Source organism: Muntiacus reevesi, chromosome 12, assembly GCF_963930625.1.
Source record: "Muntiacus reevesi chromosome 12, mMunRee1.1, whole genome shotgun sequence".
Classification (NCBI taxonomy): domain Eukaryota; kingdom Metazoa; phylum Chordata; class Mammalia; order Artiodactyla; family Cervidae; genus Muntiacus; species Muntiacus reevesi.
The window spans coordinates 6,875,305-6,893,606 of NC_089260.1; the positions used below are offsets into that span (position 1 = coordinate 6,875,305).

An 18,302-nucleotide genomic window follows, 5' to 3' on the forward strand; every position below is an offset into this window, starting at 1 on the left:
GGGAAATAGATGGGGAACAGTGTCAGACTTTATTTTGGGGGGCTCCAAAATCACTGCAGATGGTGACTGCAGCCATGAAATTAAAAGATGCTTCCTCCTTGGAAGGAAAGTTATGACCGACCTAGACAGCATATTAAAAAGCAGAGACATCTTGGAAGTAAAGTTATGACCAACTTGGATAGCATATTTAAAAGCAGAGACATTACTTTGCCAACAAAGGTCTGTCTAGTCAAGGCTATGGTTTTTCCAGTGGTCATGTATGGATGTGAGAGTTGGACTATAAAGAAAGCTGAATGTCTTTCTTATTCCCAAACTTTATTCCCTTCCTCTTTTCTGCCTCAGATAGTTTAGTTCCTATTCTGTAAGTGATTTTTGCCTTTTGAAGTGAAATTGCCAAAAAGGACAATAAATTCTGCTTAAAGGTTATTGATTGACAACAATGAGACAACTTTTGAGACAACTACTGAACTACTTAATTTTGATTACTGCTGATTTGGACAAGCCAAAGGTGTTTTTTAAATTTATGTCTGATTCTTGAAGGACATTGCATCAGTTCAGTTTCTAACAGATTTTTGATATTATCAACTCATAACCATTCAGTCTGAACATGACTAATAATTGAGAATATAAACATCTGGCTTGATCATCCTTACAAAACATTACTATACTGGATATTAGTGACATTAGGACAGCTGCCTAGCACAAAGTGTGTAGTAAGTTAAGTTGCTGGAGCAAAGCATATTACTTCCTGAGATGTGATGCATTTTCTATTTCTAGGGCTTTCTCATGAAATAAACCAAGTTATGAAGATACATAAAAGAGAATGATTCAGTTTAACAGCTGTCAAGTCAAGGGATAGGGGTTCTGTTTAGACATCACTATTCTAAAAAAATGTTTAAAGCTTAAAGCTCAACTTTCAGAAAACTAAGATCATGGCATCTAGTCCCATCACTTCATGGCAAATAGATGGGGAAACAGTGGAAACAGTGGCTGGCTTTAATTTTTGGGGCTACAAAATCACTGCAGATGGTGACTGCAGCCATGAAATTAAAAGACACTTACTCCTTGGCAGGAAAGTTATGACCGACCTAGACAGCACATTAAAAAGCAGAGACGTTACTTTGTCAACAAAGGTCCATCTAGTCAAGGCTGTAGTTTTTCCAGTGGTCATGTATGGATGTGAGAGTTGGACACTAAAGAAAGCTGAATGCAAAGAATTCATGCTTTTGAACTGTGGTGTTGGAGAAGACTCTTGAGAGTCCCCTGGCCTGCAAGGAGATCCAACCAGTCCATCCTAAAGGAGATCAGTCCTGGGTGTTCATTGGAAGGACTGATGCTGAAGCTGAAACTCCAATACTTTGGCCACCTGATGCAAAGAGCTGACTCATTTGAAAAGACCCTGATGCTGGGAAAGACTGAGGGAGGGAGAAGGGGGCGACAGAGGATGAGAAGGTTGGATGGCATCACCGACTCAATGGGCATGAGTTTGAGTAAACTCTGGGAGTTGGTGATAGACATGGTGGTCTGGCGTGCTGCAGTTCACGAGGTCGCAAAGAGTCAGACACGACTGAGCAACTGGACTGAACTGAACTGATTCTAAACAGTGCCGAGAATGCCATGTGACAGTCACATGTAGCAAGCCATGAGACTGGCTAGCGTTGAGCAGAAGGGCCTGTAGTTTATATTTTCACTTTTGTCATTGTTGTTCAGTCACTTAGTCGTGTCTGACTCAGACCCCACAGACTGCAACTGGCCAGCCTCCCCTGTCCTTGGCTGTTTCCCAGAACTTGCTTAAATTCATGTCCATTGACTTGGTGATGCCATCCAACCATCTCATCCTCTGTCTTCCGCTTCTCCTCCTGCCTTCAATCTTTCCCAGCATCAGGTCTTTTCCAATGAGTCAGTTCTCTGCATCAAGTGGCCAAACTATTGGAGCTTCAGTGTCAGCATCAGCGCTTCCAATGAACATTCAGGGTTCGTTTCCCTTAAGACTGACTGGCTTGATCTCCTTGTAGTCCCACGGACTCTCAAGAATGCTCTTCAGCACACAACTCAGATCAGTTCTTCAGTGCTCAGTCTTCCTTATGGTCCAGCTTTCACATCTGTACATGACTGCTGGAAAAACCACAGCCTTGACTATATGGACCTTTGTCAGCAAAGTGATGTCCCTGATTTTTAATACACTGTCTGGGTTTGCCATAGCTTTCTTTTCAAGAAGCAAGTGTCTTTTAATTTCATGGCTGCAGTCACCATCAACAGCGATTTTGGAGCCCCAAAATATAAAATCTGTCAGTGCTTCCACTTTTCCCCCTCTATTTGCCATGAAGTGATAGGACTGGACTCCATAATCTAAGTTTTTTGAATGACTTAAGTTGTTTTCCTTTCAAGCCAGCTTTTTCACTCTCCTCTTTCACCCTCATCAAGAGGCTCAATATCAGTCATTATTAGAGAAAAACAAATTACAACTACAGTGAAATACGATCTCATAATGAGCAGAATGGCCATCATCAAAACATCTACAAACAATAAATGCTGGAGAGGGTGTGGAGAAAAGGTAAACCTCTAACACTGTTGGTGGGAATGTAAATTGATATAGCCCCTGTGGACGACAGTATAGAGATTCCTTAAAAAACTAGGAATAAGAATACCATTTGACACATCAATCCCACTACCAAGCATACACTCTGAGGAAATAAAAATTGAAAAAGACACATGTACCCAGTGTTCATAGCAACACTAATTACAATAGCTAGGGTGTGGGAGCAGCCTAGATGTCTCATTGACAGATGAATGGATAAAGCTGCAGCATATACATAAAATGGGGTATTACTCAGTCATATAAAGGAACATATTTGATTCAGTTTTAAGGAGCTGCATCAACCTAGAGCCTAATTACACAGAGTGAAGTGAGTAAGAAAGAGAAAAACAAATACTGCATATTAATGCATATATATGGAATCCAGAAAGATGGTACTGATGAACCTATTTGCAGAGCAGCAACAGAGACACAAACATTGACGTGTCATATGGTATTTTTATTCCTAGTTTTTTAAGGAATCCCTACACTGTCTTCCTTGGTGGCTGTATCAATTTACATTCCCTTTTCTCCACACCCTCTCCAGCATTTATTGTTTGTAGATGTTTTGATGATGGCCATTCTGCCTGGTATAAGATGATATTTCACTGCAGCTGTAATTTGCTAATAACGAGTGATATTGAGCATCTTTTCATGTGTTTATAAGCCATCTGTATATCTCTTTTGGAGAAATGTCTGTTTAGGTCTTTGCCCACTTTTTGATGTGTGTTCTTTTTTTCCCTGGTATTCTGTTGTATGAGTTTCTTATATAGTTTGGAAATTAACCCTTCGTTAGTTGCTTCATTTGCTAAAATTTCCCCTCATTCTCAGGGATGTCCTTTCACCTTTGCTTATAACTTCCTTTGCTGTGCAAAAGCTTTTAAGCTTAATTAGGTCTCACTTGTTTATGTTTGGTTTCATTTCCATTACTCTGGAAGGCGGGTCATAGAGAATCTTGCTGTGATTTATACCACACAGTGTTCTGCCTATGTTTTCCTCTAAGAGGTTTACAGTTTCTGGCCTTACGTTTAGGTCTTTAATCTACTGTAATCCACCATAGTGTATGGTGTTAGGAAGTGTTCTAATTTCATCCTTTTCCATGTAGCTGTCCAGTTTTCCCACCACCATTTATTGAAGAGGCTGTCTTTGCCCCATTGTATATTCTTGCCTCCTTTGTCAAAAATAATGTACCCATAGGTGCATGAGTTTATCTCTAGGCTTTCTATCATGTTCCACTGGTCTATATTTCTGTTTTTGTCCCTCCAGAAAACTTGATTCCAGCTTGTGATTCACCCAGCCTCTCATTTTGCATGATATATTCTGTATATAAGTCAAATAAGCAGGGTGGCAATATACAGCCTTGACTGTACTCCTTTCCCAATTTGGAACCAGTCTGTTGTTCCATGTCTGGTTTTAACTGCTGCTTCTTGACCTGCATACAGGTTGCTCAGAAGACAGTTAGGGTGGTCTGGTATTCCCATCTTTTTAAGAATTTCCCACAGTTTGTTTTGATTTCACACAGTTAAATGCTTTAGTGTAGTCAATGAAGCAGAAGTAGATGTCTTCCTGGAATTCCCTTGCTTTCTCTATGATCCACGTGGAATCTCCTTGTTTTCTCTATGATCCATCGAATGTTGCCAATTTGATCTTTGGTTTCTCTGCCTTTTCTAAACCCAGCTGTACTGGAAGTTGTCAGATCACTAACTGCTGAAGCCTAGCTTGAAGGATTTTGAGCATAACCTTAGCAGCATGTGAAATGAGCACAACTGTACGGAAGCTTGAGCATTCTTTGGCACTGCTCCTCTTTGGGACTGGAATCAAAAGCGACCTTTTCTAGCCTTAGACTCAACTACGTGCAGCCACACAGAACAGCATGTTGGCCAGTGGAGGGAGATATTAGGGACTGGCTTCTAGGAAAGACTAAACCTACATGTGTGAGGATGACAACAAAATTCCTTAACATATTAATATTCATATACATACTTATACCTTGCTTCATTATGCAAAAATGTGATAAAATGGTAAAATATAAATAGAAAATAAAAATAAGACTAAATAAATTAAGAGAGAGAGAAAAGTAGAACAGATGCTGATAATATAAAATAACAAAGATGAAGTTATTCATAATGTTGTCTTCAATATATTTTACACGTCATTTCTAGTAGAAACACTTACTGGAAAATACATTATAATCATTGTAAATTGTGACATTGAAATTAAATTGTCATTATATAAAGTCTTAAATATGATGTCTGTAGTAAATAAATTAATTCTATATTAATATTTAGTTAATTTCTCATGTTACTGTTCTCAGTGGCACAAGAACTTTAACCACGAAGAGAGGTGGTCGGGGAATAAGGCATCTGTGCCATCGGGGACAGACTGCTTGATTATCATTGGGTTTAAGTAAGTGACTGAATCATAAAAGCAAATTTGGATGCTCATAGTTAATACGCTATGGAACAATGAAGAAATAAAATTTTACCACCCATGGTCACCAATATTTTTAAATTAATGAAATAGTTGTTAAAACTATTCCAATGTAAACTCAGGTAACAAGTAATAAACATGTTTACAACATGTTTGCAACAAATAATTTAAGTTTCAATATATGTATATCCAATGTATGTACATATTGGATACATACAATCAAAATACAATTTAAATACAATCAAATAATACAATCAAAATAATGAAAATATTCATCATCCTGAAATGTTTTCTTATGCCCCTCTCTATCTGTTATACCCAAATCTATCCCATTTTTCCTCAGGCACCCATTGAGGTACTTACTATCACCAGAGATTAGTTTGCACTTTCTAGAATTTTATGTTAACGTAACAGTACAACATGTATTCTTTTTGTCTGAATTTTTAAACTCAGCATAATTATTTGGGCTTCATTCATTTATAGTATGAATCAGTACTTCATTCCTTTTAATTGTTGAGAAGTATTCTGTTATATAGATAAACCATTGTTTGTTTATCCATTCACCTATTTAATGTATATGAATATATTCCAGTTTTTATCACAAATATGTCTGCTTTGAGTATTTGTGTATATGTTTTTGCACAAGTATTTTCATTTATCTTGGGAAAATTTCTGATTGCAATGGTATCTATATGCTTAAGTTTTAAAGGAATTGTCAATTTGGCAGGGTTATTATGGCTTGGCCAGTCTTTTTAAATTTACTCATTGTAACAAACATGTATCTCATAGAGGTTTTGATTTATATTTCCTTAATGACTAACATTGCTTAGCATCTTTTCATGTGTTTTCTTGGCATCCATATATCATCCTTGTTAAAGTTTCTATTCAAATCCTTTGCTCATTTCTGAATTACTTGTTTTCTTTTTATTGAATTTTGAGAGTTCCTTACATATGCTGGATACAAATCTTTCATAATATATGTGGTTTTCAAATATTGTCTCTTCACTGATGGCATGTCTTTTTATACTCTTGCTGTCACTGAAGAGTAAATTTTAAAAATTTTGATGTTGTCCAATTTACCATTTTCTTTTATGAATTGTGACTTTGGCATCAAATATAAGAAATTTTGGCTCAAGTCAAAGTCATGTATATTTTAATCCTGTTTTTTTCCCCTAGTTGTTTTATAGTTATATGTCTCACATTTAGGTTTGAACCACTTAGAAATCATTTTTACATATGGCACAAGGTATGGATTAGCGTTTTTTTTCTTTGCATGTGAATATCCCATGCTTTCAGCACCTTTTGTTGAAAAATTATGTTTTCCCCACTAAATGTCCTTTGCACTATTGTGAGAAATTACTTGTTCATATATATTTTTAGTTTATTTCTGGATTCTCTATATTATATACATATATATTCTAATAAATATATATAATTTATTCTATTTTATATATATATATTTTTATCTGTCTTTACACCAACGTCATGCTCTTTTGACTAATATCACTTTAAAGTAAGACTTGAGGGAATACCCTGGCAGACCAGTGGTTAGAAATCCAATAAATTTGGCAGGATTCAACTTCTCAAACCCATAAATAAGGCATACTTGTCCATTTATTTGTCTTCTTTAGTTTCATTTAGCAATTTTTTTTTTGGTAGTTTTCAGTGCATAGGCGATCCACATGTTATTTGGCTTTATCCCTAAATATGTGGTATTTTGATGCCTTTGTAATTTGCCTCTGTAATTTTTAAAAAATTTCAATTACTGACTATTGTTTGCTAGTGTGTGATGGGAGACAGTTCTCCATAGGTCACTTGCTTCTCAGCACACCTCATGAGCAGACGCACTGGTGTCTTTCTTTTGGACTTTATTTCCAAAGATGTTAGTATATCAACAATCTTGGGTTATCAAGAAAGAATCTCTCTCCATAGTAAAGGGAGGATTTGCTTACTTTTCAATAAAATAAACAAAATGCCTACTTCTGGGGAAATTTAGGCAGTTTACAGCTATTATGAAACATGTAGATTTGCTAGGCTTGGGGATCCTCTCCACATACTTGATTACAAGTATTTCAATGGGCAAATTTCACATCACCCTTTGAGAACTGGGGCTCAGGGAACTCATACAAACAGCTACTTCTTTTGATCATCTCTTTTTCTCTGAGCCAGGAGTTTCATATCTTCTGCCAACATTCATGAAAGTGTGGTAGGCTTACTTGTTAGCTTAGGGTAAAATTTCAGACTCTTCACAGTGTTGAAAACATATAGAAATACAATTAATTTTTGCATGATAGTCTTATATCTTGCAATCTTGCTAAACTCACTGATCAATTATAGATAAATGGCTGATGGCATCCAATTTTCTACATAGACAACCACGCTGTCTGTGAATATTGTTTTACTTCATGTTTTTTACAGTAAATAAAACATCCAGTACAGTATTGAATGGGGCTTCCCAGGTGGCACAGTGGTAAAGAATCTGTCTGCCAATGCTGGAAATGCCAGAGACGTGGGTTTGATCCTGGGGTTAGGAAGATACCCTGGAGTAGGAAATGCTAATCCATTTCAGTTTTCTTGGCTGGAAATCCCATGGACAGAGGCACCTGGTGGGCTACAGTCCATGGGGTCACAGAGAGGCAGACAGTCAGACATGACTGAGCACACATGCATAAAATATTGAATAGAACTGGCAAGTGTGGATACATTTGTCTTATTCCTGATCTTATGGGGAAGTCAGACGCTGTGAATTTTTCCTGATTATGTGGATATGTTTATATCCCTATAACTATTCTTGACCTTAGTTTTAGGACTGTTACTTCAAAACAGTTTGACTACTTCAGGAGTTTTAAGATTTGTCAGGGAGGAATGAAACAGTGCTCCTCCTAGGGTAAGTATCCCCACTACCGAGGCAAGAGTCTGCTCGGGACTCTTCAGTGTGCATGGACAACCCGCGACTGGCGGCAAGTGCTTATGTCAGCCCTCTGTGAGTGCCAGCCTGTGCTTCTTTTACGTCCACTGCGTGATTCTCTCTCCAGACTTCAGTTGCATGCTTACACACAAATGGACCAATTCTCTCTCACACCTTAGGAGTCTCCGCTGCAAAGCTCCATGTCTCCAGTCTGCACAGCTCTTTCCTCTGATTACTCTGTCTTGTTAACTGCAGGCACCTCACTCTCCTTGACTCAGCTCTGTCCTCAACCGAGAGCATCTTTTGAGCTCTACCTGGATTCTTACATGTTGGTCCATAGCCTAGAATTCTTTCAAGACAGGAAACTGGGAAAACTTCTAGGCTTACTTCTCTTTGTTTTTAACTCTGAAGATTCACTACCTTTCTTGATGTCCAATGTCATAAAAATTATTGTTTTATATGCTTTGTCCAATTTTTAGTGGTTTTAGGTGGAAGGTCAAATCTGATCTCTGTTGTTACATATTATCTGGAAGCAAAGTCAATCCTTATACTACATCTTTACCTATCAAAAAGCAATAAAATTCTATTAAGAATATAAAATTGACTACATCTATAGATGCTTTTATAACTGTATATTGATAACTTCCACTGCATAAGGCAGGAGGTGCAGGTTAGATCCTTGGGTCAGGAAGATTCCGTGGAGGTGGGAGTGGTAACTCACTTCAGTATTCTTGCCTAGAAAACCCCATGGACAGAGGAGCCTAGCGGGCTACAGTCTATAGGGCTGCAAAGAGTCAGTGACTGAGCACGCACACGCATAATACATATCAGAAGAGAAAAACACAAAGGGAAAACAAGGAGAAAGAGACAAAGAGAAGGAGGACCAAGAAAAGAACAACTTGGAGAAGAAGAAGTCTTCAATACATTAGTAACAGTTATCCAGGATGACCGGAGGCTGAGACCAACTTGTATAGAGCTGTGAATACAAACCCAGATTAGAACTTGCGTTTTATACTTCATCATTCAATAATTATTTGTTTAGTGTTTACTACATTCCAGACATTGATTATAACGGAGTTCAGCAAACTAGGACAAGCATCCTGTTTTTTGTACAGCCCACAATCTAAGAATATTTACATTATTTGAAGGTTGAAAAATATAAAAGGATATGTAATAGAGATGGTACAGGCTTCAAAGGCTAAAACATTTGCTATTTGGTCATTACAGAGAAAAGTTTGTCAACTCCTGGTTTGAGGTATTGGAGACAGCAGTATTAAAATGAAAGAAAAAATAATATAAGAAATAGAGATCTGGACCTTATGAGTCAATATTCCAGTGAGAAAGATACAGATGAGCGATAAATAAGTGAAGCATATAGTCTGCCAAACAATATGTAAAAAATTAAATAGGGAGGGAAGTTGGATTGCTAGAGACGAAGTGGTCTCAATGTCCCAGAGCAAGTTGACGATGATGGTCTTGAGATGAAAGAGATGATCTGATTACCTACACTTTGAGGTGATAGAGGCCATCATGGTGGCAAGCTGGGACAGAGATTTTGATTGTAATTGCTGCAAGAAAGATAAGAAAGGAGATGGTGTGTCACCCGGAGCCCAGAGTTCTGGGACTCAATACTCCTGACAATAATGAGATAGATGCCAGAAAAAAGTTTAGTCTTATGGGAAGCAACCAGAGCTTCTGGCTCCCTCTGGATAGGCAATGGCGTTTGGAATAAAGGAGCTGCATGTTCACAAATTTATCTGAAGGTAATGTGAGAAGGAAGCATCATAGCAGGGTCCCTGGAGAGGCAAACTTTTAAGATTAGAGATTTCTTTATATTGACAGTATATCAAGAGGCACCACTGACAAGCTGAACATTCAACAGTACATATGTGAGAAGAGACAGAATTGTTCTGATGTCAGCATCTCAACATAAGAAACACCATACTGAGTCAAGTCAATGTTTAACCGCATCACTCTTACTAAAATGTCTGTGGAACACCTACTATGCACCCAACACTGCTCCGGGCACTGGAAATACAGTCATGTGCCAGAAAATAGAAACCAGTTCCACCGGTCAGGAAATTTACATTTGAATGCCACAGGTAATTGCACATTTTTGCAAGGGCTGGTGCAAGCTGGAAGATACTGCTTTAAATGGAGTGGACAGGGAGTGCACTCTGAAGAGATCCCTTTTATGCCAACTGTTGAAAGATGAAAAGGAGCCAGCCGTTCCAGAGTGAGGGAGAGAGGAGACGAAACGTGGGTAAAAAGTGAGAAGACCCTGCGGCAATAAAGAGCTGGGGGAACACTGATTGAGGACTGTGGCGGCTTCTCCTCAGGCAGCTTTGTCAGCGAGCTCTATTGATCCTGGGACGAGACGGGACCCCCTGGGACAGTCCTCCAGCCCTCGGCTACCTAGGGCTTCTTCTTCCCTATTTTTTTTTTTGCTGCTACCACACACAGGACCAAAGAAAGCGTAGGGGAGGATAATTTTTCTCCAGATTTCATGGCTCTAAGATTCAGACCCTTCAGATGTATCCTTTCTTTGTCTGCAATGGTACAGTACACGTCTACTTCCTTTATACACTTATTACAGAGAGCAGGAGGGCAATAATATCAATAGTAATCGTACCACCAGCAGCAATAGTTGGCATTTATTGAGGGCTTACTTGTACCAAGCACTTTACATGTACTCTTAATTTAGTCTTCAATTCTGAGATGTGGAACACTAGTACTACCATTTTCCAGGTGGAGAAACTGAGGCACATGGAAAATTGAGCAGCTGTGTAGTTCATATAGCTAGTAAGTGCTCAAAATTAGCAATATGACTTCAGGACCATGGTATTCTTATAATTAATATACTATACCCCCTCTTTCTCAAGTTATAATTTGTAAAGATAAAATAAATTCTGAGTATATACCTTGATTTTATATGGGTGGTTTGGACTTCACTTAAAATATGACAAGTATCTCGCAAATCTTGTGTTTACATTACTCTCATCACCACAACCAATTCTTCTAGTTTGGTCCTGAGAATAATTGCTTTATTTAGTTAAGATTCCTTTTTCTTTTCCCTCAGTCTCAATCCTTATTTAAGCTTATTCTCAGTCCTTTAGACTCTTAAGTAACCCATTCAGTCACATTCATTCTGCATTCTACTTTTCCTCAAGTCAACTCAAACTTGTTCTCTTCATAGTTCTTTTAATCCTTCAACTCAGTCAGTCTCTTTTCCCTGGGCCCCCTGACCCCAACAGACTCAAGATCTTTAAGATTTATTGTTTTGAATATTAGCAAAAGAATCCGCCTGCAATGCGGGAGATCTGGGTTCAATCCCTGGGTTAGGAAGGTCCCCTTCCAGTATTCTCGTCTGGAAAATCCCCATGCACAGAGGAGCCTGGCGGGCTACAGTCCATGGGTCACAAAGAGTCAGACCTGACAGTCATTTGACTTAAATTCAGTTTAATTTAATTAAAATAATCTCACTTTTGCATGCTAGACATTAGTATTTGTGTAACTGAAATTTGTCACTCAGATAAATAAGAAGCAACAAATTTTACTGGGTAAAATGATTGGGTGACTTTTTTCTACTCATAAGTTTTTCTTATCTTTATGAGTAATTTCTTAGTTTATTGAAAACTATTTAACATAAATTGACTAAATCATGTAAAGAGATTAAGTTGACTAAATTACAGTGAAGAGATTATATATGAAAATAAGTGAAATGAACTTCATTGTGTAAAAACAGCAAGTAATCCCAAATACTCTTAAAAAAATACCAAATACCTTAGAAAAATTACTTTTAACTAATTTATTTATTTATTTGTATATTTATTTCTCTGGTGCCTTTAGGCCAAATCTAAAAATTCTAAGTGATCACAGTGCCTCCTAAATGTGACTTACAAATGGGGATATTGTATGAGAAAACATAAATTAGAGAATTAAAAATTATCTTTGATCTTGCTTCATTTATATTTGTAGCTAACATATGTGGTTCATTTTATAGAATGAATTAGCTACCTAAACTCACACAACAGGTTTTAATTATTCATCCCTGTGTGTACAACACGGCCCTGGACAAGGTGACCAGGATACAACAGAGCGAGACATGGGAAATATCCCTTACCTTTAAAGAAGACAAAATTCCCATCACTGTTTTCATAAACTGCATCAATGCTAGGAGGCAAGCCCCGCCAGAAGTAAGTAATTTGCATGGGGTATCCATCCATCACCCTGTTGTTTCTGACTCGCCAAAACCACTGGTCCTGCAAAGCAAACAGAAGCAACTTTCAACAGAAGTGAGGCCTCCAGGAATTTCCCTGTACTGTGGTTTAATGCTTTTACAGGTAAGCTAGTGCAGTTATCACTGTCCTACACCAGAACAGTCAAATGAACAGTTTAACAACTTGCCCACTATGATCACAAAGATTCTTGTAGTAAACTACCCAATGTCTAATCTATGAATTGTGGTTTAAAAGATAACATAAAAATACTTAATCTTAGCAGTTTACATTATCTCTAAATGGAAAAACAAAGGTAGCACAGACAAGACCCTGCCAGATTTGTGGATTAAGTGACCTTTCCAAAATATAAAAGCGGCATAGCAACACATATGCACCTTTGTATTTATAGACATATTCAAGGTCTCTACACCTAAAGTGCTGCGATAAAATAGAGAGGCCATACCTCCTAGAATGCCCATGTTATGCTACTGTCTCACGCAATTATAAATAGAGTCCTCTTTCACCTTCAAATGTATCCTGGTTTGGACAATAAATTATACTGTCATTATATATATAAATTATCATAATATAATTTATCCAGTGTAAATTACACTGAACAAAGGAATCTTGAAGGAAGATCATGAGAGTGGATTAAAGCATAGGTCAATTGCTTCGCCTATTTGCTGTCATAATAACCTATACTTCATTCAGTCATACCACAGGTCATTTTATATTAAATGTGTTTACTATTATCACCAGTAAATTATGTATCTGTCTTGCCCCAAAGTAGATATTTATGAATATTTTTTAGACAAAACACAATATATTTTTCACCATAAATTCTGACTAAGGGCAAAAACTATTCCCCCAAAAGGTGTATCTGATGACATTAAATTGTTTTCTATTGAAAATTTTGGAATAATTTAGAGACTATCCAAAGTGTTTTAATATTAGAAAAAAAGGCATATTTTAAAAATTAGCTTCCAATAAATTAAAATTAAATATTTCATTACATTTCAGTATTTTCAAGCAAGGTTTCATTGGAAATTATGTGTTTGTTGTTAAGTTGCTAAGTCATATATTACTTCTTGTGACCTCATAGACTATAGCATGTCAGGCTCTTTTTGCCTCCACTAACTCCCAGAATATACTCAATTTCACGTTCACTGAGCTGCTGATACTATCTAACCATCTTATCCTCAGCCACCTCCTCCACCTTTTGTCTTCAATGGTTCCCAGCATGAAGGTCTTTTCCAATGAGTCGGCTCTTCGCATCAGATGGCCAAAGTATCAGCTTCAGCATCAGTCTTGCCAATGCAAATTCGGGGTTGATTTCCTTTAGGATCAACTGGTTCAAAGGACTCTCAAGAGTCTTCTCCAGCACCACAATTTGAAAGCATCAATTCTTCAGTCCTCAACCTTCTTTAAGGATAAATTCTCATAATCCATACCTGACTAGTGGAATCAGCTCAGTCACTCAGTCATGTCTGATTCTTTGAGACCACATGGACTACAGCACACCAGGCCTTCCTGTCCATCACCAACTCCCAGAGTTTATTCAAACTCATGTCCATTGAGTTGGTGATGCCATCCACTCATCTCATCCTCTGCTGTCCCCTTCTCCTCCTGCCTTCAATCTTTCCCAGCATCAAGGTCTTTTCCAATGAGTCGGCTCTTCACATCAGGGGGCCAAAGTATTGGAGCTTCAACTTCAGTATCAGTCCTTTCAATGAATATTCAGGACTGATTTCCTTTAGGGTGGACTGGCTGGATCTCCTTGCAGTCCAAGGGACTTGAGAGTCTTCTCCAACACCACGTTCGAAAGCATCAATTCTTTGGTGCTCAGCTTTCTTTATAGTCCAACTCTCACATCCATACATGACTACTGGAAAAACCATAGCTTTGACTAGACAGACCTTTGTTGGCAAAGTGATGTCTCCACTTTTTAATATGCTGTCTAGGTTTATCACAGCTTTCCTTCCACGGAGCAAGTGTCCCTTAATTTCATGGATGCAGTCACCATCTTCAGTGATTTTGGAGCCCAAGAAAATAAAGTCTGTCACTGCCTTCACTTTCTCCCGTTCTATTCACCATGAAGTGATGAGATGGGATGCCATGATCTTAGTTGTTTAATGTTGAGTTTCAAGCCAGCTTTTTCACTTTCCTCTTTCAACCTCCTCAAAAGGCACTTTACTTCCTGACTTCACTTTCTGCAATTAGAGTAGTGTGATCTACATATCTGAGGTTGCTGATACTTCTCCAAGGAAACTTGATTCCAGCTTGTGATTCATCTAGCCCAGCATTTAGCATGATGCACTCTGCATATTACTAGAGAGCTCTTCAAGAAAATTAGAGGTACCGAGGGAACATTGCATGCGAAGAGGGACACAATAAAGGACAGAAGTGGCAAGTTGTTAACCTCCTGTTCATCACTTCCGTACTATCAGGCAGCTTGAATTGATAAATGTTTTGATCAACATGCAGGAGGTACACTTATGTGATTTTAAGATACAAATTATTTCATGAAAAGATTGATCTAATAAAATATATATGGGGAGTAAGGCCCAGAGTGTAATGTCAATAGTATGTGGACACATGATAGTCTGATAATTTAAAACAAAAACAAAAAAGCATTTTGGTCTGTCTGCAACAGGGGTTTGTAACTGAGTGTTAAAGTCATTCCAATCTCCATTTAAAACATTTTAAGATTATGGTAATATATATCCTAAAATAAATGAAAATTGCTGTATACTACTGGATTCTAACAAAGAAATAACTGACTATAATTATTTATGGAACAATTAAACAAAACAAAAAGCTCTTTAAGCTGAAGAATAGGAAGAAAATGGATGAAAAGTCCTGGGAATATAATCCAACTTTTCTCAGAGAAGCACTTCACATTGCTAGCATCTCCCCACAATTCAGACAGGCCAACGGCTCTTTGGGACAAACAGGCTGCAGTCTGAAGATAAGAATACAACCTAACATGCCACTAACGAAGGAAGAAATGAAATTTCTCCCTCAAGATAAGCAGAGCCAATCTGCAGATGCTTTCATGATAATGCAGAAGCACAGGTGAATTTGTGACTACTTTTCACAGACAGTAGCCTTGGCAGAGAGTCATATATATTGTAGATGCTCCAGTTCTGATTCTCCTCAATATATCTGCAACTTCTCTGCTTAGCAGGATTCAATGGTAAGAATAATTAAGCAAGCTTTCTTAGAGTATGCAAATGCACACCATGATCACTACAGATTACCATTTCACAAACAGGGCCTTGTGACTAATTTTCCCAGAGAATATATTTAAAATGAGATCGAGATGTCTGTGCAAATCTTCCTTCCAGAGGAAACCTTCTCTGACCACCTTATCTAAAACTGAAATCCCTCATTCCACCCCCTACACTGGCTTTTACTCTCCTCTTCCTGTTTTTTCATCATTGATTACATTTACCCCTGTTTTATACAATACATGTCTTACTTATTTTTCTTTCATTCTCTCTCATCTAGAATACAAGCTCAATGATGGCAAACTGGTCTGTCTTTTGTTTCCTTATGGCTTCCTATTTTCCGAAAAAAAAAAAAAAATCACACATGTAAATATTTCTTGAAAGAAGAAAAAATTAAGGAGGAAAGGGTAAAGTAAAAGTAAGTGAATTTTCTTTTTTAAGACAAAAGCTATATAAAAGAACATAAAGGTGCTATGAATGGACAGACGATTAGTGCACATTCCATTTTCTACAAGGGTATGATACATAAAGAACTTTGAACCATGAGCAGATGAAAAACATGTCTTCACCTTTCAAACAACGTAGATTTTGGTTTGGCCTCTGCTACAAAGGAGAGAAAGAGGAATCGTCGCTCTAGAGCCCTGGATTGTTTGCTTGTATCTTGCCTCCGACCTCTTGTTGGCCAGAGTTCTTACAGAAGAGGGAGGAAGGAAGCAGGATACACTAAAAACAATCACAGCCAGCACATTTGTAAAGTCAACTTATGGAAAAGCACCATGCTTAAAAATTGCCAAAGGAATTCATCCCTACTTAAACAGCAGTATTTTATTTCAGAAACAAACATTTTGGAGCTTACGCATAGATTTTTCTTCCCATGTCATATGGGATTCAGACATACCCTATTGTTGACCATTAACAAAAAGAATATTAATTTTTAAAACTGAAAAAATAATAATTCTCCATACATAATACAATACTATAACTATTTGGTTTTATTCCACTTACATAGGCAAAGAATGTTGGCTATGGAGTGTCGCTGTACCAAGTGTGGTTAAACTCTATACTCAAAGATGCGAGGAGCACGTGAAAAGACACGTGTGTTGACACTGTTTTCTTTTTAGGTCCTGATACTTTTTTTTTCCTGTTTCTTTTTGCATCAACTCTTGTTCAGAAATCAGTTTGCAATAACTGTGATGAAGAAAAGGAGAGTTCACTGAAAAACGCTTCACTGCCTTTAGGGAAAGGCGCCACAGACTGTAGATTCAATTGTGCCAAAGAGTCCTATGACACGTTGCTTCGCCCCCTCTCCTTTGGGATCTGAGGATCGTGAATACTGGCAAGGTGATCTAAATTTTAATTCACATTACCATGTAACTGAGTCGAAAAAATAGAAAAGATTTTATTCCTCCCACTGAACTAGCAATTCTGGAGTTCTAAAAATATGAACTCTTTAAGAATGTACATTCATCCTAGAAGGGAACAGAGACAAACAATAATTTCAAAAGGCTGTGTGAAATGCTATTATTGCTGCCGCTATAAAATGGGAACTACCATTTAGTGAATATAATGAGCTAGAAAACAGCTGTGCCATTAGCACACCTATTAAGAATTACCATCCCTTTATTTCTGACCTGAAGAAAGATGTCTCATTTACAATAAAAACTATGTTCCTGCTGAATAAAGTACAGGCTGTTTTTTTTTTTTTTTTTTTTACTCAAGGTAATTGAGAGGGCAGTGTATTCAATTTAGTTTTTTAACCAGCCAATTTAAAATTGTCTCTTCAGTCTTTTTCTATCATCCCATCATGTTTTATTTTCTTCATAATACTTATTGTTCTCTGAAATTATCTTGTTTATATGCTCACCTGTGTCTCATCATAGCGTGTACCTCATCTATCGTATTCAAACACGGCACTTCTCGGTTCTGGAACAAAGCCCAGCCCTGTGTTAACTAAGTGCTCAAAGGCAGAGAAAAGCAGTGAAAGGGAGACAAGAGAGCAAACCTTTTCCTTGGCCTGGGTGCAGGGTCTTGATCTGTCAACACTTAACTGAAGTGCCCCCATAGGAAGTTTGCTATAGGCCCTATTTACTGCCCTTAGAGTATCCATATCTACCAAAGTACTTAGATCACTGAACTCAGTTCAGTCGCTCAGTCCTGTCCAACTCTTTGCAACCCCATGGACTGCAGCACACCAAGCCTCCCTGTCCATCCCCAACTCCCTGAGCTTGCTCAGACTCAGTCCATTGAGTCAGTGATGCCATCCAGCCATCTCACTCTCTGTTGTCTCCTCTTCCTCCCGCCTTCAATCTTTCCCAGCATCAGGGTCTTTTCAAATGAGACAGTTCTTCATATCAGGTGGCCCAAGTATTGGAGTTTCAACTTCAGCATCAGTCCTTCCAATGAACACCCAGGACTGATCTCCTTTAGAATGGACTGGTTGGATTTCCTTGCAGTCCAAGGGACCCTCAAGAGTCTTCTTCAACACCACAGTTCAAAAGCATCAATTCTTCGGCATTCAGCTTTCTTTATAGTCCAACTCTCACATCCATATATGACCACTGGAAAAAACCATAGCCTTGACTAGATGGACCTTTGTTGGCAAAGTAATGTCTCTGCTTTTTAATATGCTATCTAGGTTGGTCATAGCTTTTCTTCCAAGGAGCAAGCATCCTTTGATTTCATGGCTGCAGTCACCATCTTTAGTGATTTTGGAGCCCCCCAAAATAAAGTCTGTCACTGTTTCCACTGTTTCCCCATCTATTTGTGGCAAATCACTGTATGGACATTATGTATTTGCCAGCCTGTGTCTACATGTTCTAAATGGTCATCTTTGTCATCTGCTTTCTCTCTCCCTCCCTTCCTCCTTCCTTTCCTTCCTTCTTTCTTTATTTATGACTTCACCGCCTCCAGGGATATTCACTGAAAACTGTGCCTCTGTT

At 38.0% G+C, this 18,302-nt stretch overlaps 1 protein-coding gene across 2 annotated transcripts in view; it reads right to left on the bottom strand.

Moving 5' to 3' along the window:
• Nucleotides 1–18,302, bottom strand: part of MMP16 (matrix metallopeptidase 16) — a 379,158-nt gene that overhangs the window by 35,800 nt on the left and 325,056 nt on the right. For both annotated transcript variants that reach the window (XM_065902939.1, XM_065902940.1), the window contains exon 7: nucleotides 12,037–12,175. In XM_065902939.1, coding sequence (XP_065759011.1) covers nucleotides 12,037–12,175 — 139 coding nt within the window. The remainder of the gene's footprint in view (nucleotides 1–12,036; nucleotides 12,176–18,302) is intronic.